Below are 23,218 nucleotides of genomic sequence, written 5' to 3'. Positions count from 1 at the left end.
AAAAACATCACAAGACAAATAACACAGTTTTTATATTATAAAATACAATAGGTACATGTATTATAAATCTTCAGCTAACTATTATCATTTAGATACTTAAAAGTAAATTTCTATAGCATTTCATTAATTCGCTTGTGTTTTCAGTTCTGTCTAGCCGGTTGTAACCGGTTTAAACTAGTATGGTGATTCTGCGCAGTAGGTGTAAACAGGAAGAAGCGATGGAAAATTTCAGCTAAATTTAAAATGAGTCGCGGAATGTTGGATAGGAAACAAAATTACATAAATTCAAGCATTGCGGTGTCAGAAATACAGTATTATCGTCTATCGACATCATAACCCTCGAATGTGATATTTGAAGTTACTGTGTAATTGCGTCCTGTTTTATTGCTTTGCTTGCGTCCTACATTGAGAGACGAAACTCTAGTTTAGCCCGCTAGCAGGATATGATTCTGAAGGATTTATAAGCCGAGTTATCTAAACCAGCCGTATCAAATGCTAGGGATAGCTAATATTGTTATACGAAAAATACCCCATGTATGTCTAAAGTTAGTACTGCCGTTATTTCTTTTCGGAGCTGAGAAGGTGCCGATAATATCTTGCTAGTTGATTTGCTACCAGTCGCTATCTAAGCTAGTTTGCCCGCAGCAAATTAGCTAGGGCACTACGGTAATTGTTTTCGTTTAGCATTTCGATACAACATTATTTAGTATTACTTTCACGTATAATTTAGAATTCGGTTGCTGACGTAAAGAAATGGTTCAAAAAGATAAGTCTGTGGAGGCCTCCCAACCAGACGGGGAGCCGAACGCCAACCCGGGGCCGACTGAAGCGGCCGTAGAGGCACAGGCGGCGGTTGAGGAACCCAGTATTGGGGTTGAGATAAGCGGCCGTCGAAAATTTATCAGCGGCGTGGTGGAAGGTGAGAAAACAAACTGCATTGTTCAACAACGTTATCTGTGTTGTGGTCTGAATTGCATGGGTAGTCTATGTAATTTTAATTTCCCATTAAGTTTTTATACTAGCTAACATATAAAAAGCTATATTTTGAGCCTACGGTGGTGCTCAATTTGGGGATAAGAACCGAGACTGCAATGTTGCCGTTGTTGATCACTACAGTGGTTTGCTGTCGTGTCTCAATTGTGTGGTTTTTACATTTTTGTGGTGGTCGACATCTACTGGTTGAAACATGAAGCCTCCTGTGTGTAATATTCTGCAAGGTAACATGTAGTATATAGGCAACGCCACTAGTGTGTTTTTATATTTTTAGACTAAACATTGATGCGTATTTTATCTCTCCGAAAAATCAAATGCCTTTCCGTCATATATCGTTGTGCCTCTTAGAATGTGCATACTGTAACATTTTGGCACCTTTGTAGTTTATTGGACTTAATTTTTAACTTCACAAGCGCTGGTGAAATTCACCTCTACTAATCCGGACATGTATAGACAACATATTGATATTTGTTTTTCATACAGTAAAGCACTATTTAATATAAGTAGTGGACTTTTGGTTTTTGGGTGCCCCCGACCCCCCCCCCCCCCCCCCACACACACACACACACACACACACACACACCACAGACTACCACCACATGTATATTTCAGACCTGTGGAAAACACTGATGTATTTGACTTCTCTGTTCATCCAATTCCACGTGTCTCAGTTTATCAATGGATTGACCTACATTCACTGTGTTGATGTAATTGGTTAGCTAATATTGGCTAGTTCCTGAAAAGTGGGTGGGATTATGCCGCTATACTACACTGTTTTCGCCTGCGTTAACACCGAAACATAGGTTTCAGAATTTTTTACACAGGAAAAATAAACTCGGGAAAAAATACAGGGATTATAATGGGCGATGACCCAGACTTAAAGGACAACAAAATAATTAATCTCGTTTCTTGCTGCCAATGGCCTTCGGTGTCTGACATTTCTGTTGTTTAGCGGCATAATCCCACCCACTCAAAGACATGCCTGTTAGGTGCGCTGCTGCAGTTGCCCTTGACCAAGGCACTGGCCTCAGAACTAGAGTTGGTCCCCAGGCTCTGCACTGTGGCTGCCCACTGCTCCTAATTAATTAGGATGGGTCAAATGCAGAGGACAAATTACCCCACAGCGTTCAATAGAAGTATATATATATATCTTTAATGATCATAGTATTTACACAACCATTGGTAGGATTGCTGGAATCACAGAGAAAGCACTTAATTTGAATGAAAAGTTGAAAACTTTTATTGAGAACTTGGCATATTTTGGCAAAAAAATGCATTTTTATCTGAATGCTAGTGAATTGTGTAAAACATAGTTTGTGACATGACCTCTGTTTTAAAAAAAGTGCAGCATTCCATAGACGTTTTACGGGCGACCTCTGTTTTATGCTCTTCTGTGTTTTCTAGTGCCAAGATGTTGCTTTAGTCTTGATGATGTAGGATTTCAACTTTTCAAAACCTTTTCCCCCCACTGTCTTCAGAAGGAGGTCCCAACTGCAATTAAACTGGCTTTCTCACTTGCTTTTACTAGGCCTATATGTTTGATAAACCAGTGGCAACAAAACAGAGTGCATAGACAGGGAAAGCTGACCCATTGCTGCCCTTGTGGAGGTCAAATTAGAAGTTTGGTTCTGTTTCACAGAGGAAATGTACTAGCCATCATATGCCCAATCTGAAACTATTCTGTTTTAACCTTGTAAGCAAGCCATTTTGGTCAGTCGCAGTAGCATTCTGCTGAAGTGTACAGAAATGGCTGAGTGTGACAGTGAAAAGGAATTTGTCTTTTTTGTTTGAAATGGCAGGCTTTTATGGGAGACCATGGACTATGGAACAAAGAAAAGAGCTGTTCAGGAGGTACGTGGGTTGTTGTGTTTTTTTGTAATCATAGCGTGTTTTTTTAAAGTTGCACACTCTTAGGACAGGATGTTATAAGTTCCACTGTAAATATGTTGAATTCATAATAATGCTATAAAAAATGAAGTTGTTTTGTTATTTTTCATAAAAATGGAAAACACAAAACTGATTGCTTCAGGTTTTTTTGGCGATTTGAAATTTCAGCTGTGTGTATTGTAAGACTTATTAATTATAATTAACTAATTATATTTTCCAGGCAACAAAAATGGGGGTTGAATACATACCTTTATGCTCCAAAAGATGACTACAAACACAGGATGTTTTGGAGAGAAATGTATTCTGTTGAAGAAGCAGGTAGGACAGACCCTACAGTTTTGTCAGCTTGATTTTAAGATGATACCCAAGACCAACATAATAATTTTTCTCATAATATGGCATGCTATACATCCAAAGGAGAGTTCATGTGTTACAGCTTTACATTAACCTTACATTAACCTTACACACATATGATTTTCACCCATACAACAAGGCAAGGACTCAGAATGCTTAGTGTTTTGTTAATATTTTTAGCATTAACATTGTTGCAATTGACCCATTTACACAAAATTAAGTGTATAGCCTAACTTCTGATGTATAGCCTAACTTTAGACATAACTCTATAGTCATATTACTTTTCTAATGGTTATGTCAGGATATGGGCAAGTGATGAGCCTGTGAACTTCACCTGAACCTGTGAGCTTTTCACCATTATGCATATTAATCCCATACTGACATATTAAAAGTGATGAACCACCCTAAAGGATTGGCTCAGTAAAAATTCTGTCTGTCTTGTGCATCCTTACCAAGTGTGCCAATTATTCTGGACTGACTGACTGAAAAGCGTAGTTGCATTATGCAGTGTAATGCAAAAAATGTTGTTTAAATGCCTTGTACTGAACATCTGTCACTGTAACTAATATGTCTTCCTTATATGTTTGCTTCTTTCAGAGCAACTCATGACTCTGATTGGTGCTGCTAAAGAGCATGGCATAGAATTCATTTATGCCATATCCCCTGGGCTGGACATCACATTCTCCAACCAGAAAGAAGTGTCCACACTCAAACGCAAGTTAGATCAGGCAAGGACAATTTCTTTACAGTGTAATATCTAAATGCTGTATTTTCATTATGTGAATGCACGCTTCTGTGAATGGCTCCATTTCCTTTAAGGTGTGCTTTCCTCAAAGATGAGTTTCCCTTGTGCATTCTGGTGTATTAAGCGTGAGCATGCACTATAGCAATGTTTCTTAACCGCGGTTCTGGGGACCCAGTGTGTATGCTGGTTTTTGTTAAATCTCTTGATCAATTGAGGTTGTTGAAAATGTGTTCCAAGTTCTGCCTTAATTTTGTGATTAAATTAATTTAAACGCAATGCAGTTTTAATTGAATCAATAAAAAAATAGAACTTCTTTCAATTGAAATTATTTGCTATGTAGTTCATACAGCCTAGTAAATGCATGCCTAAGTTGGTGTGACTGATTGAAATTCCTTGGATGTGAATGATTTTTTTTCGGGTATACATAACCATTTATGGCTTAATGTGGATTTAACAGATGTAAAAAGTCTAATCAAGAACTATAAGCAGCTCATTACAATACATACTTTGTTGCTTTGTTACTGTACACAAACTAGCCTACACAGTGGGTCCCCAGGACCAGGGCTGAGAAACATTATTGCATGCATTGCATCATACTGAATGAATTAACAGAAATATCTGTTCATGAAAAGATAAAGTAATGAATTAATCATTCAAGTGCAGTGTAATAATAATAATGCACTTATAAACTGCTCATTTTCTGCAATTTGTGTTCATTCGACATGTCATAATGTCTCTGAAGATTGCACTGTGACTTTATAACTATATTTTTTTCCCTTGCAGGTGTCACATTTTGGTTGCCGGTCATTTGCCTTACTCTTTGATGATATTGACCATAACATGTGCCCTGCGGACAAGGAAGTGTTCAGCTCTTTTGCGCACGCCCAAGTGTCCATCACCAACGAGATCTTCCAGTATTTGGGAGAGCCAGAGACATTTTTGTTCTGTCCTACAGGTATGGATTTGAATTCAATTTAAAAATAATATCACAGGGAGCTTTTGAAACAAACGTTTCCAGATTTAAATGAACATGGGTATATTTAAGCACAATGTACTGCTGCTTTGTAGTTGAACTGTTTTAGGTAGGGATGGCCCAATATGAAAATTATGGGCCAATATCCTATTGTTCAAACAACATAACAACATCAATGCGACATAGCTCAGGAGGTAAGACCGATTGTTTGGCAGTCGGAGGGTTGCCGGTTCAAACCCCGCTCTGGGCATGTCGAAGTGTCCTTGAGCAAGACACCTAACCCCTAATCCCTAACTGCTCTGGCGAATGAGAGGCATCAATTGTAAAGCGCTTTGGATCAAAGCGCTATATAAATGCAGTCCATATATATATATTTCAATGCAGGTACCAATATTTTGTTAGTTATCCTAACACTTTATTCGATCCACAGTTTTTCTGTTCGACCACAAGCTATGCTCATAATAGCTAGGCCTGCGTGTTGTCAATTAAATTGTCAAACATAATGACAGAATGACTATATATATATATATATATATATATATAGATATATAGCTTGCAATGCAACATTGTGTCAAGCGTAAATATATCACTTGGTTTTAATGTGTGGCATTTATTTTTGTTTCTTTTGCCCTCCAACATCAGAGTACTGTGGAACATTCTGTTACCCAAACGTTTCCCAGTCTCCATACCTGCGGACAGTTGGGGAGAAGCTGCTCCCGGGAATTGAAGTTCTTTGGACAGGTAATATTTCAGAGCTCATAATCTTTGTTATTCTAAAAATTAAAATTGAAGCTGTCTGCCGTTGCATTTTGACATAATAAAACCTTGGAGAAAAGGGTATTTCGGCTCCAGTAAAAAAGATGGTGGTTATACTGAATGTTCTGTGACTGCATGTTGTTTCCCTCTGTTAGGTCCCAAAGTAGTGTCCAAAGACATAACTGTGGAGTCTATAGAAGAGGTGTCTAAGATACTGAAGAGGGCCCCAGTCATATGGGACAACATACACGCCAACGATTATGACCAAAAGAGGCTTTTCCTGGGTCCGTACAAGGGCCGGTCAACCGAACTCATCCCCCGACTGAAAGGGGTCCTCACCAACCCCAACTGTGAATTTGAGTCCAACTTTGTGGCTATCCACACCCTAGCCACATGGTACAAGTCCAATATGAATGGAGTACGAAAAGACGTTGTCATGAGTGAGTCCAGTTTGCAGTAACAATCCTATCCCTGTGATATGCCTGTGTCTGTGTAAATTAAACGTGATTGGCAACATGCTCTACAACCCTAGCAGAAGGCTTTGATGGGTAAAACTCTAAATTGAAGCAATGAAGTCTGCACAAAAAGCTTTCATGTGTAAGCAGAGGCCACCATAGGATTAGGGGAATGAGACATTGTTAAAATGTTGCCTTGCTTTCTCTGGAGACTCCTGACTCTCAAGTGTTCTTAGTGATTATTTCCCTTCCTCCAATTTTTCATTGTTCATTTCATGAAGGTATTGGTTGCAAATTTTTTTTAGGAGTCTTGCTTCATTTTTGTAATTTCTCATGAGTAAGTTATTATTTGATAGCAGTTTTCTGGATGTAGAACCTTTAGTATTGAAATGCAGTACTTGGATTACTGCCTTTTTAAGTGTCTTAATATTCTTATTTTTCTTCTGGATAGTAGTTTAAATATAATGTATGAACAGTTAGTATTTAGTAAAGTTTATATTTACTGTTGTATTAGTGTGTCATGAGGAAAACGGTTTCTGCCAGGTTTTAGTGGGAGGACTTCAGCAGAAGTTTCTCTTGCCTACTGGACTAACGTGCATCATTATCAGGGCTTGTTCCACCTTGGTGTTATTAAAGCTTCTTTTCTATTGCGTGGCCTCTGGTGCTGTTGCAGCTGACAGTGAGGACAGCACGGTGTCCATACAGATCAAGCTGGAGAACGAGGGCAGCGACGAGGAGCTGGAGACGGACATGCTGTACAGCCCCCAGATGGCCCTCAAGCTGGCTCTCACAGAGTGGCTGGGAGAGTTTGGAGTTCCTCATCAGTACAACAGTAAGAAAAAATACCTACTAACTACGCGAATATATTTCTGGGCAGAAGCCAGTTGCACTCTTGCAATTATTTGATTTAGGCAAGTATTAATTGGATTTGTTTATTTTAAAAAAATTTAATATGCATAATATGCACAACTAGCTACGCATGCCCGGCACCTGCAACTTCACTATAAGCCTGGTGACAGCACTACAGTTCAGGGAGATGAACTACATTTTTTAAATGAAATCAGTATTTTCTGACCAGTCGTTGTAAAGTTGGGTCTAGGACAGTTCATACGTAAGTTATGCGACACAGGGAAGTTGTTGAATGGTGACGAAAAGCATATCAAATGTTGCAACCTGCTCTCAGGGAATCTGAGCAGTGTTTTAAGCTGGGAAGTCCTTAGTCTGTCTATTGCTGGTGCTAGTAAATTCTGTTTCCAGCCGAGATCTAATCTTCTGGTTCCGATACTACTGTTTTTTCTTAACGTGCCCAATTTCATTGACAGGTCGGCAGGTGCCTCACAGTGGGGCAAAAAGTTTGGCCATCGACGTCCCCTCCCTGGTCTCTTCCAGCCTGGGCCCTTCTACAACGGTGACCACCGTCTTCCAGCAGCCAATCATGAGCCAGGTGGCAGCGGACGTCCTCAGCCAGGAGGAGCCCCACCATCTGGTTAAGGAGGAGGAGGTGGAGGTAGAGGTGGAGGTGGAGAAAAAGGAGATGGACGAGGAGCCGATGGAGACCGCGGCGGAGAAGCAGGACGAAGCCGAAGCCAAAAACGTCAACCACATCCTGACGGAGATCGTCAAGGCCAAGATGACGGAGGACCTGAAGCCCATGGACACGGACAAGGAGAGCATCGCCGAGTCCAAGTCCCCGGAGATGTCCATCCAGGAGGACTCGGGCAGCGACATCGCCCCCATGCAGACGGACGAGCAGCAGGGGAAGGAGGCGTTCGTGCCGGGGCCCAACGAGAAGCCCCTGTACATGGCCGAGGCCGTGTCCCTGGAGGACCTGACCCTGCTGGCCGAGCTCTTCTACCTGCCCTACGAGCACGGGCCCAAGGCCGTCCAGATGCTCAAGGAGTTCAACTGGCTCCGGGCCAACAGCAGCATCGTCAGCGTGAACTCCAAGGCCAAGGAGCCCGAGAAGGTGAGTTATCTCTGTGATCCGGATTGGGCAGTCATTTAAAATCCCGGTGAAAACAGAGCACTTGAAGGTCTACTGCTGATGGCAGGACAGATGGTTCTACCGTAATGGAGACCCCAGTGACATTTAGGGCCCAAAAATCAGTGTTGTTTCGGGAAAATCGGAAGCAATCGCATCCCCGAGTGCTGTTCAGACCTGCTTTTCTGCGGTTTTCTGAGGTAAAGGTGCCTGATGCCACTGTTGGCTTCGCAGGTGGCTGAGTGGCAGTCCAGGGCGGAGAAGTTTGAGGAGATGTGCTGTTCCGTCATCCAGATGTTCACCAGGCTGTCCAACTCCGCCAACAGGACCATACTGTACGACCTGTATCCCTACATATGGGATATAAAGAGTATCATCTCTATGGTGAAATCATTTGTTCAATGGTTAGGTATGTACAGTTGGTTTCTCATGTTTATCCGCAAAAAAAAGGGCTTCACTTATTTGATTAGCCCATGAAATACACCCAATCAAGTCATATTCTCACACTCCATAATCCTTTTAACACACGGACCAATCAGGCATCTGTTTCAGACCTTAAATGTTTTCCAAGTTTGAAATTATGGGGCCACATTACACATTTTGAATTTTAAGACTCCTTTAGTGTAGTTAATCTTCAACGGTCTGCAGCAGTTTGTTTTCAAGGAAAACTGATGCATGTAATGTTATTTTTTTGTAGAACTAAAATTGACAGTTTTCCAGATACTGTTGGTAGCTGTTAAAAATCTGTGTACTACAATAGCTGACATGCTGTACAGTTACCATATGTCCATTGGCATTCTTTTAATTTCTTGGGCTAATATATATATTCCTTAGATTCAAGCGTAGGCCTTTTCAGGTCTTTTTATTCATGTGTTTTATTTCTTTTGTTTGGATGACTGAATGCTGCCTGCACTCGTAGCCAGTTTGTCCCCTGCAGCTGTGTGACTGCTGAAGGTCATGTTGAACAGTGGTCCCTGGTGCCTGTGCTGCACTGCTGCTTGCTGCGTTTCTCGTACGCGTCTGTACCGCGTCGACCCCCGCCCCCGTCTCGCGATTTGAGCATCCGGACTGCGAAGGAACGCGGGTCCTTTCCACCACCGGCGCACGCGAGCTTGGAAAACAGCGGCTGTTCTGGTGCTGAGGGGAAATATTGCATGATGGGTAATGGGGGGGAAAAATTTGCAGTACGTGTAAATCGCGGCACTGGGGATAATGGCGGTGCTTTGGTGCAGTGGAATACATGTAGACCTCCAGAATGTTCTCTGGACAGGGAAGATTTACAAGGTCTGCAGAAAGGCCTCTGATGATTTGGTTCTAACTGTACCGGCCCCCCAGGGCTGTTTTGCCATTCACCTAATTTTCATCAGCCTATTTGCAGTTACACAGGCCAATAGGTTCAATGCATGTTTGAACCAAAATAAACCCCTTTCCATGTCCTGTGAGACGTTCACGAGTCTGTTTCTCGCTGCTGTTGCACGTTCGACTGGGCACTGCAACAGTTAGAATGATTTATTCTGTTGAAGATGAGGTGTCTCTGAAAGCTTACTCCACTCTGAGAAAGCACCAGCATGGCCTTGCTTACATTACTCAGGTGATGGCACTTAGTTCACAGGTTTCTCTTCACCTCTAAGGAAAAGCTCCAAGCCTTTAATGCACACTGCAGCCAGAAAACAAAAGTGGCAGAACCACCACTACATTTCTGTCTAACATTGTTTACTAATAAATCAGAGGTGCAGACACCTGGTAGAGTTTCATCGATTGAGTCAAGAATGAGGCGTCTGAGAACTTAGCCAGCATCTCGCTAACACATTTGAGTTCTTGGATCTGTCTTCTGGATGGACTTCATGTGCTCTGAAAAGACATAGTGCATACTGCTGCCGTTGTGAGCTTCGTCAATGAAAATGGTAATGCAGTAATGTCAGTAATGTGCCGTTCAGAGAACTCAATAAGGACACTTTGCGTGCTGTATATTTTATTCATTTTTATCTTTAGTGTAACGGGTGAAGAGAATGCGTCTGTGGCTTATTTCCGAGTCCGCTGTCTGACGGTGATCTTCAAGGTGTGTGACCTAATGAGTGGTCACGCCAGTCCTCCGTCGCTTCGGCACGGATGCACAGATGTGTTGTTCCTCTCGGGGAATGAGCGACGAAGGCCGTTCCCTACCGGAAGCAGTGCAGAGAGCAATCAGTCACAGCAGCGCTGGTTTTATTCTCCTTCTGAAAGCGGTTACTAATGACATTTTCTATTGTCTTCCTTGGCTGTGTACAGATGGACGAATCCAGTGCAACAGTTTCTACTGCTATCGGATCGTCAGTGCCCGCTGTATGCTCAGTGCTGGCATTATCTTTTTATTTTTCCAATTATTGCTTTTCTCTTTTTATTTTATTCTCCTATTCATTAATGTATTTATTCCTCAATAGTTCATATTAAAACAGAATGGAAACGTTTGTTTTTGGCTTTTGAGTGAAGTCACATTTGCGCAGCGTTAGTGATATGGTTTTAACACCCACATTTTTTTCTCTGACAGCTGTTCTGTGTTTTTCCACATGTATCGTCTGATCTTGTCACGTGACTTGAAATGGGACCCAACCTATTTTAGTGAGATTTCCATTTTCTCAGTATCTGTTCATATAACAGGCTTTTGTGTCCCAAATTTCATGTATCGTTGATTCACAAGCGAATCCTCTTGAACTGAGAGATGAGTGCCATCTGATTTGAAAAGATGTTGGTTGGCAGACGACCTCTGCTAAGCTCCCAGTCAGTTTTCTAAACAGATGATTTAATTTCCCTGTAGTCCTGCAAGTTTCCCATGGAAATAAACTGGGCCTGCTGGTCATGTGACAAGGCAGATAACATTAAAAATGTGACTTCAGAGATGAGGCACGGGATTAAACAGGTTACGAACAATTCAAGCTTATACTGTACATCAGTTGTCCTAGTTTCAAAAGAATTTAAGTTTTGTCCCCCCCCCCTCCCCCCCAACAGAATTTTAAATATGTACCACATTGCTGCTGCCCTTTTAATATTTTCAGCATGCAGAGCTTGGACTGTACTGTATGTTGTAAAACCAGTAGCCCATTTGGCTCTCTCTCCAGGTACTCATTTCCCTAATGAAATGAGAGGTAAAATTTTAATGTTACATCTTGGCATGCTAATTTAATTTGAATGAAGTAACAAGTCAAGATGTTTTGAACAAACCGATTGCAATTCCACCAGATAAATGAATGATAAATTTCCTTTAAAAATCTGATCACTTAAAAACCTGTTTGGGTTGCGAATAGACCAGTGTGAGCTTCAGTTGCTTGTGCCCCTCAGTCCTGTGCCTCCTTCTAAAATGTATTTATTTTTATATATATATATATAAATATAAAATGTGTATTTATGTAAAATGTTTCTGTGATAAATGCGGATGACTTGATGTGCTTTTGAGTGATTGGATATAGAAGCATCTGCCCCCCCCCCTTCACCCTTCCGTTTTTGCCTAAAAGCCCCTCTCACGTAACATTCTCCACTTGGATCTGATCCCAACAGGGTGTCGTAGTCAGTCCTCCGCACAGTTCTTAAGTGGAGACCAAGAGCCTTGGGCCTTTAGGGGCGGTCTAGCGGGAGAGTTCCAGGTATCAAATGTCAAATTCACCACCGATTTACTGAGAGAAAGGAGAAAAGATCGTGTGCCTCTGAATCGAAAGGGTTGGTCTGTTTAAGGCATGCTTTTATCATAACCTCATTCGGACCCCTCGTACGGTCTGTTTCCAATCCTCTCCCCCTCCGAAGAGCGGCCATTTTAAAAAAAGAGCTGAGCTCCGCTCTTGGGCCTGCTCAAATGGGGTCCACCGTCCCGTTTTGATTGGCTTTGTTATTGGTCCCTCCTGAATAAATAAAGGCTCATGATTTTTATTCTGGAGCCTCAAATGCACTTTGAGCACATGCAGAAACGACGAGCTCAGGGGAATGGATTAACTGATGGAGAGTTGAGCAGAATATACCAGCGCTAGGCATGGTAGCGTTAGCGTCTCTAATCCCGAATGGGTCCGAATCTCTTTCAGCGAATGGCCAAAGGGGATGCTGCTTTTCCCGAGCGCTTGCGACCCGCGCGGCATGGCTAGGATTTGGTTTTCATGACATCTCATTTCTTTGCAGGAAGCACAGCATAAGCCCTGCCCCCTCCCTCGCCCCTCCCAGCCCTGCCCCCACCCCCCCGCCCCCCTTACCCCCGCGCAGCTGCCCCCCCCGCCCCCCATCACCAAGCCCTCATGCGCGCAAGCGAGTTCGCCTGCGGAAGGTTCCATGAACAACGCACTCGTCACTTTCACACATAACGGGGAGGACGTTTCCCCTGATTAATCATGAAATACTGGTTTTCAGTAATTAAGACATCTCTGCTGCCACCTAGACATTTTGTTTGTTTATTTAACATTCTCTCTCACTATATCAGCTTGCTTGTGACTTACACAAGTCCCATGTCTCAGGCCGAGGCATTTAGGGTCTGAAACTCAGTGTTTCCTGAGTAATCTGGAAAAGTAAAAAAAGAATCGCTGTTGATATGAGCTATGAAAAGCAAAGTTTTACACCTCTTGTTTTGTTCATGGAACTTTCCACCCGCCACCTTCCCACGTCACTTTTCTCTACAGGAGTTTTGGCGCAGCGAAGTCGTCCTATGACTCTTTCAGGGGAAAGGGGCATCTCCTTTAGCCAGGCGAGGCCTTTTCAGACCAAACCTCTCCTCTCAGATTTTATTATTATTTCTTGCTTGTTTGTTTGTTTATGTGTCTCCATCTTTTTATCTGTGCACTTCTGTAGCCTCTATATGTTGAAAAATGTAAACAGTGCTACCGCTAACCATAATGGAAAAGAGCCCTGGTAGCCATTAGCGAAAGATGCTGTAGTTTTACTGTCTTACACTGACTGTAGTCAGCAGAGCTCTTTCTGACTGGTGCAGCCTTTGCATTTCATTGGACCTTACTGTTGTGCAGTTAACACAGAAGTAGAGAGTGTGATATTAGTGAATCCGTGCGGAAGCGCAAGTAGGCTGAGGACGAGAGGTGCTCAGCATGTTGTGTTTGGTTTCCGCAGAGATTGTTGCCAATTGACGGGGCAAACGATCTTTTCTACCAGCCGCCCCCTTCAATGCCAACCTCAAAGATCTATTCCATCCGGCCGTATTACCCCAAAGACGAGGTTTGTGGTCCCTTTTTGTGTCAACCATTCCAGGCCTGCGGTCGCCGTTTCCCCCCACGCCATAATGAGTTGCCTGTGGTTCATTTATCTTTGACCTTTATGTACTAATGTGACTCATTCCCCCCCACCTCTGCCATTATTCGGCCTGGTGTAATGTAGGCAGTGTTATTGGCCGTTCCTCATTATCACAGTTTGACAGCTTACTCAACTACGGTTGGCCTAGACAAAGGCACACATTACGTCAGAAATAGGTATGCATGCCATGAGGAATAAAAGTCCCATTTTCACATTGCAAAGGTGAGTAAACATGTGAATCATTAGGCTCCTAATTGGTGGAAGTGTGGGTACATGGCCGGTAAAACTGACCATTTGGTGGATAATGAAGTATTCAGAGATGACGAAATGAATCAAGCCTGCATGGTGTTAATAGTGTTTTAAAAGCCCTTCCCTTAACGCATGTCCTGTCGTTTCAGCCTTCCGTGTACAGGATCTGCAGGGAGATGTACAGCGAGGGGCTGGAGGACGCTCCGTTCAGCGAGCTCGAGCCCGACCTGATCGGAGACCGGTAAGGCATGATCACCGAGAGCATCACTGCTCTGACATCACCTCCTCAGTACGGGGTTCATCACGCTGACGCTTACTTAATGTGATCCGCAAACCAAAGTTCCGTTATCTTGTGAATATCTAAAAATGTTGGGGCAATAAATGAAACCGTTCACTGGGGAGATTTGATGGCGGTATGGTGGGCCAAACGCGGTTTCGTGTGGGGTTGTAACTGCGTGTCCTGTAGGCTAGTGGGAGGGTTCCTGACCCTCAGCCCAGACTACGGCTTCGTCCTGGAGGATGAGGAGGGCATCTGCGGGTATGCCCTCGGCACTGTTGACGTCAAACCCTTCGTGAAGAAGTGCAAGATGAGCTGGATCCCGAGCATGCAGGAGAAGTACAACAAACCCGACTCTGAGAAAGACTTGTCTGAAGCAGAGGTTGGTTCCCACCTCACTCGCCTCCAAATTTATAAATCTAAAGTCATTATACCTTGTTACTTCAATGGCAAAGATCCATGGCTTTGTGCCTCTCTGGTGTGCTCTGAATTGTTACGTTATTATCGTAGTGACCATCCATTTCACTTTGCTTGCACTGGATATAACTGTTTGAGGCAAGTTGGAGTATATGCATTTATTTGTTCTTCTTTATCCCCCAAACCTTTACTCCGGCCGTCACCATTCCTGTTCTGCCTTTCATAGGTGAATTGAACTTGAGTGGGGAAAATTTTTTCCCTCCATTTACCTCTCTGTCACACAGAAAATGATGTTGAGCTTCCACGAGGAAGAAGAAGGCCTGCCAGAGTCCTTCCTCAGCAATTTCCCCTCACTGATCAAGGTCGACATCCACGCAAAAGTCACAGACCCCAGCGTCGCCAAAAGCATGATGGGATGTCTGCTGTCATCATTAAAAGCCAATGGTGGGTCCCTCCCATAAGGCCAGTCCTTTGGCCATAAGCATGATTGACAGGCTTTTGTATACAGTTGAAACTAACTTTCAACTTTGAAAAGTGACATGAAAACACACTGACCTAAGGACTGTTGGGGCTCTCATCCAGTTAAGACACTGCCCTAGTACACTGATGGGCCCCACAGTTTGGTGTGAAATTCGGACTGTGCCAGTGCCGACGGGCTGGCAGCCCTGCAGGGGGACACGGTTAGCGCTGGCGTTGCCCAGGGATGTGGGTGTTAAGTCAGACGGGATAACAGCCTGTCACCACTCGCATGTGATCCACAGTGGTCCATTGGACACCCAGTAAATTTTGGCCCTGGCCCTTTTTGTGTGTGATGGTGTCTTACCAAATTTTTCACAGCCTGTCGGCTGCACAGTGGCTGTGCAGGGACATTCAAATGTCATCAACCAATCAAATTTCAGCGAGTGTTAGACTAATGATTACCAGTCATTATGTAATTTGGTAGGTATTTTTTTGAACCAGGTTATTTCTCACCTCCTTTGACCTGGAGTTTTGAACTTTATGTCCACAGATGACTCTGGTAGATATAAAGTCGCCTCAGTGAATGATAGTGGACCCATATTGGATTTCCCAAATGGTTTGACATAACTTGGGAAGTATATTGAGTAGTACAAAATAATATAATAATCACCCCTCACCTCAAACTAATACTGTACATATTCTGCCTAAAAACTAGCACTGTGCATATTATGCAAAAAACATTTGCCTAAAACCAAAGTTTGGGATCGGAATTTGGATTATTCCTGCTGTTAAAGAGGACAGTATTTCAGTTGAATTTTATTTGTATGTTTTTTACAAAGATGCCTTGATGAGAACCTGTCCAATAGAATAATTTCTTTGTCCTGATCTCCCCCCCCTCCCCTTCCACACTTATAGGCTCCCATGGTGCCTTCTGTGAAGTAAGGCAGATGGACAAAAGGATGTTGGACTTTTACAGCAAACTGGGCTGCTTTGAGGTGGCCAAAATGGAGGGGTTTCCAAAAGATGTGATCATTATGGGAAGGAGCCTGTGAAGTCTGTGGGGGGGGGGGGGGGGGGGGGGGGGGAGTGGCCTGTGATCAGCTCTGACAGTATCGCCACCACCCTGACCACCACCTCCACCACCACCCAAGAGAGACGATGGCATCGCCGGCCTTTTAAGTGTACCACCGTCAGGACTGGCCTCGCTAGTCTGGATGGTCGTGTGCTGAAATCGCAGCTGTTGAAATCGAGGCTCTCCAGTACCATGTTGCTATGACATGCCAGGGGCCTGGCCCACCAGGCGTTAATTCACTCAGTCCTGTGTGGAGGTCCCTCCCCGACATTTCATTTGGCCCTCCTGCTGGTGCTCTGCAGCACAAGCAGCCGAAGGCTCAGGTTATACTCCACAAAGCCTCACTTTTGTACTCACATTTCATGTTGTCAGGTGACTTCCTTGTTCGTTTCCATGCATATTTTCTCTTATACTGAATGTGTCACACGCATGTGTGATTCATGGCAAAATGATTCCATAAATACTAGGCGGGTGATAATGATACTGGATTGCAAAATGATCCCTATGGGCAGAGAGAAATTTCTCTTCCTGATGTGTAGCTCTATCACAGATATTACTGCACTAACCAGATAGTTGACTCTCATGCTCCTTCCTTTCATTTTTCTTAACAACCGGATGCTTTGGTCAGTAACAGGAGATTCTGGAACTGTATTTGCCACAGAATTTGGATGGAAGTGGTAAGAACACAGGGTCAGCCAAATGGTTGGTCTATAGTAATATTTGGCAATGTAGTTGCATTTTTCATTACAGCCACCTAGCGGCACTTGGAGATTTTGAGTTTGAGTTACAAAATCAGTGTCGTCCCAAAACCTGCATGCTTTGGGGTTTGTGCCGCGAACGATTCATGGAGTATAAGCTGAGCTGCAGTGAGCAGGTCAGGGGCACGGTGCTGTGCCCCTGGTGGCTGTTCCTGAGAGCGGGCGCGGCCTTGCTGATCACCGCTGCTTTCAGCTGCTGCCATTTCAGCTGCTGCCCTTTCAGCTGTGTCTGTCCACAGCCAGGAAGGAGTTTTGGTTGAAGTACCCCTCATTCGTTCTGTCGGCTGTTTGGCACAGTCCAGCAGCTCTGCTTTTTTCATTTAAAAAGGATAAGTGAAGCCAGTTGGGAGTGTCCTACAGGTTTCTCAGGAGGAAGCTTTTTAAACCTTTGCTTGATGGTCCACAGTAGCAGGGAGTTTGGTGAGGCGTGCGTTCCTCTTGTCGTTCCCTTGACTCGTTCTGACTCTTCTGTTGGCCAGATTCTTTGAGCTGTTCCAGAGGCCCGCAGCCCTGGTGCTGAGGAGCCGCACGCTCTGCTGAGTCTCGGTTTCACTTCAAAATCAGCAGCAGATTCTGACCCTCGAGCCCAGCGATGGGAGCTGGCTGACCAGCTGCTTTCATTGATCATTTGTAGATTCCCAGGCCAGACACGAACGAGAAATGCTCTACTGCTCATTCCGACACGGTAGTTCTGATAAACCATGATGCACCATATATCACATAATATGTTAAATAGAATGATTTAATCTTCCCAGCAAAGTGCTTTTAAGATTTTGCAGTTGTGTGTAATCTCTGTCACGATGCCTTTTGAGAGTCTGAACCCTCGGCACTGTGAGTGAGGACGTCCCTTGCGGTCTGAGTGCTGAGGTGCAGTCTGAGGGTGCTTTCCGGTGCCTGGGGTGATTGGCTCTGCTTTTTCAGTGGAGGAATGGACGTGATGCAGAGCTTTTGAGGGGCGTAGGTGCTGCTGTTGAAAAGCTTTTGATTAAAATGATGTCTTAGTGCTTTGCCATTCCAGTGTGGGGTAAGAGAAAGCGGACTGTAATTGTGGTGAACAGACCTGTACCATTATCATGAACTACTGAACAGGAAGGGGTGACCTGTGGGTCGAGCATAGATATTTCACAATAGTACTTTCTTTTCAATCTAACATACTGATGAGACCTGCTTCTTAACACTTGACATTTCTGCCTTGATTTGAAGGGTTCCGTTTACAGAAGCTTGTCTCCATTGCCAAAGTGTGGTGAAGGAGAAGATTACACTTAAGGCCGTTACATTTACAAGTTTAATCGTTAGAGGTATTAGTAAGCCTTTTTGTATCATGTATTTTATACTGTTTTTTTAACGTAGATGTTAACTTCAAAGTCTAGAAAAAGCACTTTGACCATAGCACATGGAAGTACAGCTTGTCTGTATTGTAGAATTGCCTGACAATTTAATGTTGTTATATTGCGTTCATGGGTGTTATGCATGATGCATAATAGATTGAAATTTCTGACATTTGTAACATTATGCCATTCGGTAGGTATCTACGGTGGGCTACAGAGCGGTGTGGGATTTAACAGGGGATCCCTGGGAGAATGCAGTCAGCATTTGGGCCAATTCCCTTCAATCTCGTACTCAGTCTCGGATCACTGCTGACTACAAAAGGTTTTTAAGCCTTGTGTTTTTTAGGTGTGTTTGTTTCATAACTGATGTTCTGTTACCTCAACACGCATTTTAGTCTTCCTCACGGTTTTTTCCCCCTCATTGAGCACAAAAAAAAAAAGATGTACAAAATGCATAAAGATGTACTCCGTTAAGACGCTCGGTTTACTCTCTATCTGCCTTCCTTTCCTGCTGCTTCTGTCCTTGCCCCATGGTCCATGATTCTTTCAAAATGTGTGGATTTGAAATGCTTGTGCGTCTTCAGACAGACCTGGCACAGCCACGGACAAGTTGAGCCCTTTGCAGTGGAGCTTGTTGCCTTGACTACTGTGGACCGAGGAGTTGAAGTTCTGTTACACCGGTTTGGGTTTGTTTTCACAGGATTGAGTCAGCACCTGTAAACATAATTTATTGTTAATTAATATTGTTATTGTTTTGAAGCGGAGGAATTGAAAGTTCTCAGTTTTATCACTTTGTTTTCTGTTAGAAAAGCCTGCTTTCTTCTGTACCTGTTCTGCTTTTAAGGCCATTTCAGGAAGCCTTCGATTTAAAGTGCGACACAAGCTTCTGATGTGGATAGTTCCATAAGTACAAAATGGAGGCATTTCAGTATACCCGGATGTTAAAAGGACATGTAGCTGTAATTTCTGTAAGATTTGTATGTAATTAAGATGGTTAATAATAAAGTGTGTTTAATCAAGCATCTGTGGTGTATTTTATCAATTATTTTAACCCACACATTCGTTCTCTGTGGTGTGATTCAAGTGCTGTGGGAAGGATTTTCAAAGTTTTTTTTTAATTTTTTAATTTTTAAAATTTTGATGGAAACCTTTCAAAATTTCCCTCCTGTAAAATTCAGCAGTTTTTACATGCCAAAATCATTTGTTTTCCTGGAGTCATTTTCTAATTTTCACTTTTATATTGCTGGTTTTCTATTTTATTCATCTAGGGTTTTATTGTGACATTTTGTTCAATAATACAGTGGTTGGGTAACTTCAATTTGGCCCAGGGTATGAGAAATATGACTTGAGGACAATACACGAAGAAGATATGGAAAAAGATATAACATAACTCAATGGGATCATCCTGGCTAAATAAAGTTTAAAATAATTAAAGGAAAAAATAAAATATTCTTATTTGTAGAATTATATGGGCCTCGGCATTCAATGGTTTTGCTTGAATCTTTATCACTTCATGTTTCTGTTGGAATGTGTTTCTCCTGCTTGAGCTCCATATCAACCTTGTGTTATCTCAAATGTCTGTTCCCCCATTTTAATGATTCATATTCATCCCACTTCATTAATATCCAAAATAAAGATTCTCACCATAATATTTAATTATATTCAATCTAATCATCTTGGCTGACACCAATTTCGCTTTTTTATTTCTGCTTTAACTTTTTAGGTTTTGTACTATTCTAAGAAAGATGTTATTTTCAAGTTCTTGCTTTTTACTCCTACTTTAAATTTTTCTCTATTACTTATCCACTACTATTTCCTTTCATTTTTTAAAGTCTAATACCCACAATACTCAATTTTCAAGAAATGCTAAATGCATCTGGTTGATGAATGGTTGGAATACAATAACTGGCACATTTTCTTTTTAATAAGAGAGAGGTGATTGGCAAATAGAACAATGTACTGGGGCTTGGGTCCAGGCTACATGTACACATACCATTCTGTGTTTACCTGGTGCTTGGATACAGTAACTGAGAGTGCCATGTATTGTACGGACAGCGGGTCTATAGTTTCCTATACAAGGAATAACACTTTCCTCGTGGAAAGCTTGTAAATGCACCTGGAAACTACAAAGGGGATGTCCTTTGAATGAGTAAGTCAAATGAAAGGTTTTATTTTTATGTCATCAATATTATGTTGAAAGAGGAATCAGTCTTTTTATGCATTTTATTTGAGCCAACAAAATGTGTACAGAGATTGTTTTTCCACTTCTGTACTGGTAACAATTGCAGTTTGGTTGACATTGTACTTTGAACTCATTATGATCCCATGAATATGCAGTGTTATATAAGATTTTTTTATGTTTCATTGTGTTTTTTAATCATGTTGCAGTTATGGCAAGCCCTGTATTCTTGGGTTCACATGACCAAGAAGGTGGTCTGGAAAGTATGCTTGAGTAGCCGAGCAGCTGAGCAGTGTGGTCTTCCTTTCACACCCTGCTAACCTCAGAGACAAGAGCTGCACAATCCCATCTGGACTACCTGGATCCCCGTCTTACTGAACAATGTGCTCCAATCCCACTGGGCCATATGCAATCTGGCAGGAAACTGGGCACTACCTGCTACCAGCCTACAGCCATCCCAACGAGCCCTTTAACCTGACATGGAGCCATTATAGGGGTCTGCATGAGGCAGCCGGACACATAGAATACCACCACTACTACGGACTGAACCCCTGGTTTCCATGCAGCCCCTCCTGGCGTTACCCGTGGCAACACACGTGGCCCGCCACCGTAAGCATGATTCCCGCACCGGCTCCGCCCCCGCCCCCGCCGCAGACTGAGCTCAGCTGGCCCGAGGGCGCCACCCTGAGGCTCCAGCTGCAGTGGGGGAGGTCGCGGAGAGTGTATGGCCCCCACCGGGCCCTGCCCGATTTTGTGCGGGAGGACCTGCGCAGAGTGTACGGCACGTACCCCAGGACGGACGTGAGCATCACCTACAGGGGCGGGGAGTATGTGGTGCGAGGGGACCCCCACGTGGGCGACCAGGAGTACAGGGTGGAGAAGAAGGTGGTGCGTCGGCTGGAGAGCCCCCAGGATGACGGCATGAGTGAGACTGTGGAGGGGAAGAAGAAGAAGAAGAAGTGAAGGAACATGCTGGAGGACTGGGCCTCTTGGTCCTGGGTCAGCTTCCCTCTATAAATTTCATAACAGAGGTGTGACATATATATTTTTTTAGGATTCTAGAATTCATTTGAAGGGAAAGAGAAATGAGTAGGCTTTTACCAATGGGAGGACAGATTTTTTGGTAATTGCCAATAACTTGCAGACATCGCTCCATTGACTATAGCTTTAGATTTTTGATTAGGCTTATCGATTTTTCTCTAGTGTGCGCTATTTAAAAAAAAAAAAAAAACATTGGCTTATTTTTTTTTCACAAAATGAACATAAAATTGATTTGTTTTGATCAAAGTATTTTGAGTTATATGCTTTTTGTACAACTATTTTTTCATATAACATTCTTATAAGTATTTATGGGTGTGAATAAAATCTAATGCATTCTTTGGAGTGATGAATCACACCACTATCTAGCAGTCTGATGGGTTTCATATCCAGGATTTTGTGCGATAAATTATTTAATTAGCTTTATCATATCTGACATTTGTATAACTACCAGCTGCAGGTGATGACTGCAAGCGTATTGTAAATAGTTTACTGTGTTCAAATACAGGAGTGAAACTGTGTAGTTTATTAGGGCAGTCAGAAAACTAAAACTAAGGCAACTGGTTGGAATCAAAACCAGCACATGGAACAGCCCTGCAGGACCGGAGCTGTGCACCGCTGCCTGAACCGTAACCCAAACCCTAAATCAAACCAAACATAGTGAATTAATTGAATATACAATTAGAAGAAATGTTTTTAATGAAAAATATGTTTCAAGTGGAAAACAAGAAAATACATAAATATATAGTCTTATGTCCAAAAAGTAACAGAAGCTAAAATTTTATGAATGTCATTTTTAAAATTCAGATGGACAAGGAAACAAGTTTATTAAAAAAAAAAAAACCCCAGTGAAACAAATTGTATTTCAAGAAATTTATGATGAAAAATGCAAAAGACATGTCTTGCGCTAAAAAAACGAAAACAGCTAAAATTCATTAAAAATGTTTGATTCAGATGGATAGGAAATCATGTTAATTTAACAAACATGGTGCAGCAAATAACTGGACACGTGTTTGAAAGACTTTATAATGAAATCTGTGTTTCAGTGAAAAATGCCAGAATATGAGAGACTATAGTCTAATGTCCAAAAAGGCAAGAAATGTAATAATTTATTCATTTATTTATTTTGTAATTTATAAATTCACATAGACAGGAACCACTTTAATTAAATGAATAGAAATGTATTTGCAAAAGTGCATGATTAAAAATGTGTTTCAGTGGAAAACACCTGAGAACCACTGACATTTTTTGAATGTATTTTTATTATATTTTATGCTTACTTTTTCTGTGAACTACATTTTTCAAAATAAATTACTTCAAACATACTTGTATTTCTTTTATTGAATTTGTGATATTTAAATATCTGGGGCTGTTCTCAAAAAACATTTTATCTTGCCACTTAGAGTTCTCCCAAGATGGCATTAAAAGCTCCTAGCTTAGAGTTTCCTCCTAAAACTATTATTAAAAAGTATTTAATGTTAATTTAAATAAATAAATAAATTAATAAAATTATGTATTTTCAGTATTGTTCAGATTTTCCACTGAAAGTTTTTTTCATTATAATTGTCTTCAAACACATTTAAATGTTGAAATGCGCTGATTAAGTTGATTCCTTTTCTATTTGAATGAAAATATTTAGAATTTATTTCATGATGGCTGTTAAATAAAATTGATTTCCTAACCATTTGAAAGAAAAACTGTTATATTACTTTTTTCTGCAGGCTGTTTTAAAGACCAAAACCATGATGGAAATGATACTGCATTACTGGTAAATTATCTACCTCCAACACTGTCTGCAACACCATAGCAGATAGTGGGAAAAACAGTATCTACAAGTTACAGAGCTTGATTTGGAGATGTTGTTGGGGAACTTGTAAAACAGACACGTTATCCTGAATGTCTGGGGGAGGGGACATGGTATTCCATTCCCCAAGCCGAACACAACGCGAACACAGACACGGGGAGAACACGCAAACTCCACACAGAAAGGCACAGGCCGGGATTCGGACCCAGGACCTTCTTGCTGTGAGGTGACAGCGCTAGT

General features: G+C 42.2%; 1 protein-coding gene across 1 annotated transcript; it reads left to right on the top strand.

The window, feature by feature from the left end:
- On the top strand, window positions 1-18,979 carry oga (O-GlcNAcase). Its single transcript, XM_035399860.1, has 16 exons — window positions 1-919; window positions 2,793-2,844; window positions 3,101-3,198; window positions 3,832-3,962; window positions 4,763-4,934; window positions 5,595-5,693; window positions 5,864-6,148; window positions 6,837-6,995; window positions 7,486-8,129; window positions 8,379-8,553; window positions 11,676-11,761; window positions 13,218-13,322; window positions 13,796-13,887; window positions 14,113-14,305; window positions 14,625-14,784; window positions 15,715-18,979. Exons 1-16 carry the CDS (start codon window positions 754-756, stop codon window positions 15,849-15,851), a joined length of 2,754 nt encoding a protein of 917 aa, XP_035255751.1. The 5' UTR covers window positions 1-753; the 3' UTR covers window positions 15,852-18,979.
- The last annotated feature ends 4,239 nt before the right edge of the window (window positions 18,980-23,218 follow it).

Source organism: Anguilla anguilla, chromosome 18 (assembly GCF_013347855.1).
Source record: "Anguilla anguilla isolate fAngAng1 chromosome 18, fAngAng1.pri, whole genome shotgun sequence".
NCBI lineage: Eukaryota > Metazoa > Chordata > Actinopteri > Anguilliformes > Anguillidae > Anguilla > Anguilla anguilla.
Note: the sequence above shows the minus strand (reverse complement) of the source record. Positions and strands in the feature narration are given on the sequence as shown.

Coding starts and splice junctions, on each gene's coding strand:
- oga (XM_035399860.1), top strand. CDS start 754: ATGGTTCAAAAAGATAAGTCTGTGGAGGCCTCCCAACCAGACGGGGAG. Junction 2,845..3,100: donor AGAAAAGAGCTGTTCAGGAG/GTACGTGGGTTG, acceptor TATATTTTCCAG/GCAACAAAAATGGGGGTTGA. Junction 3,199..3,831: donor GTATTCTGTTGAAGAAGCAG/GTAGGACAGACC, acceptor TGCTTCTTTCAG/AGCAACTCATGACTCTGATT.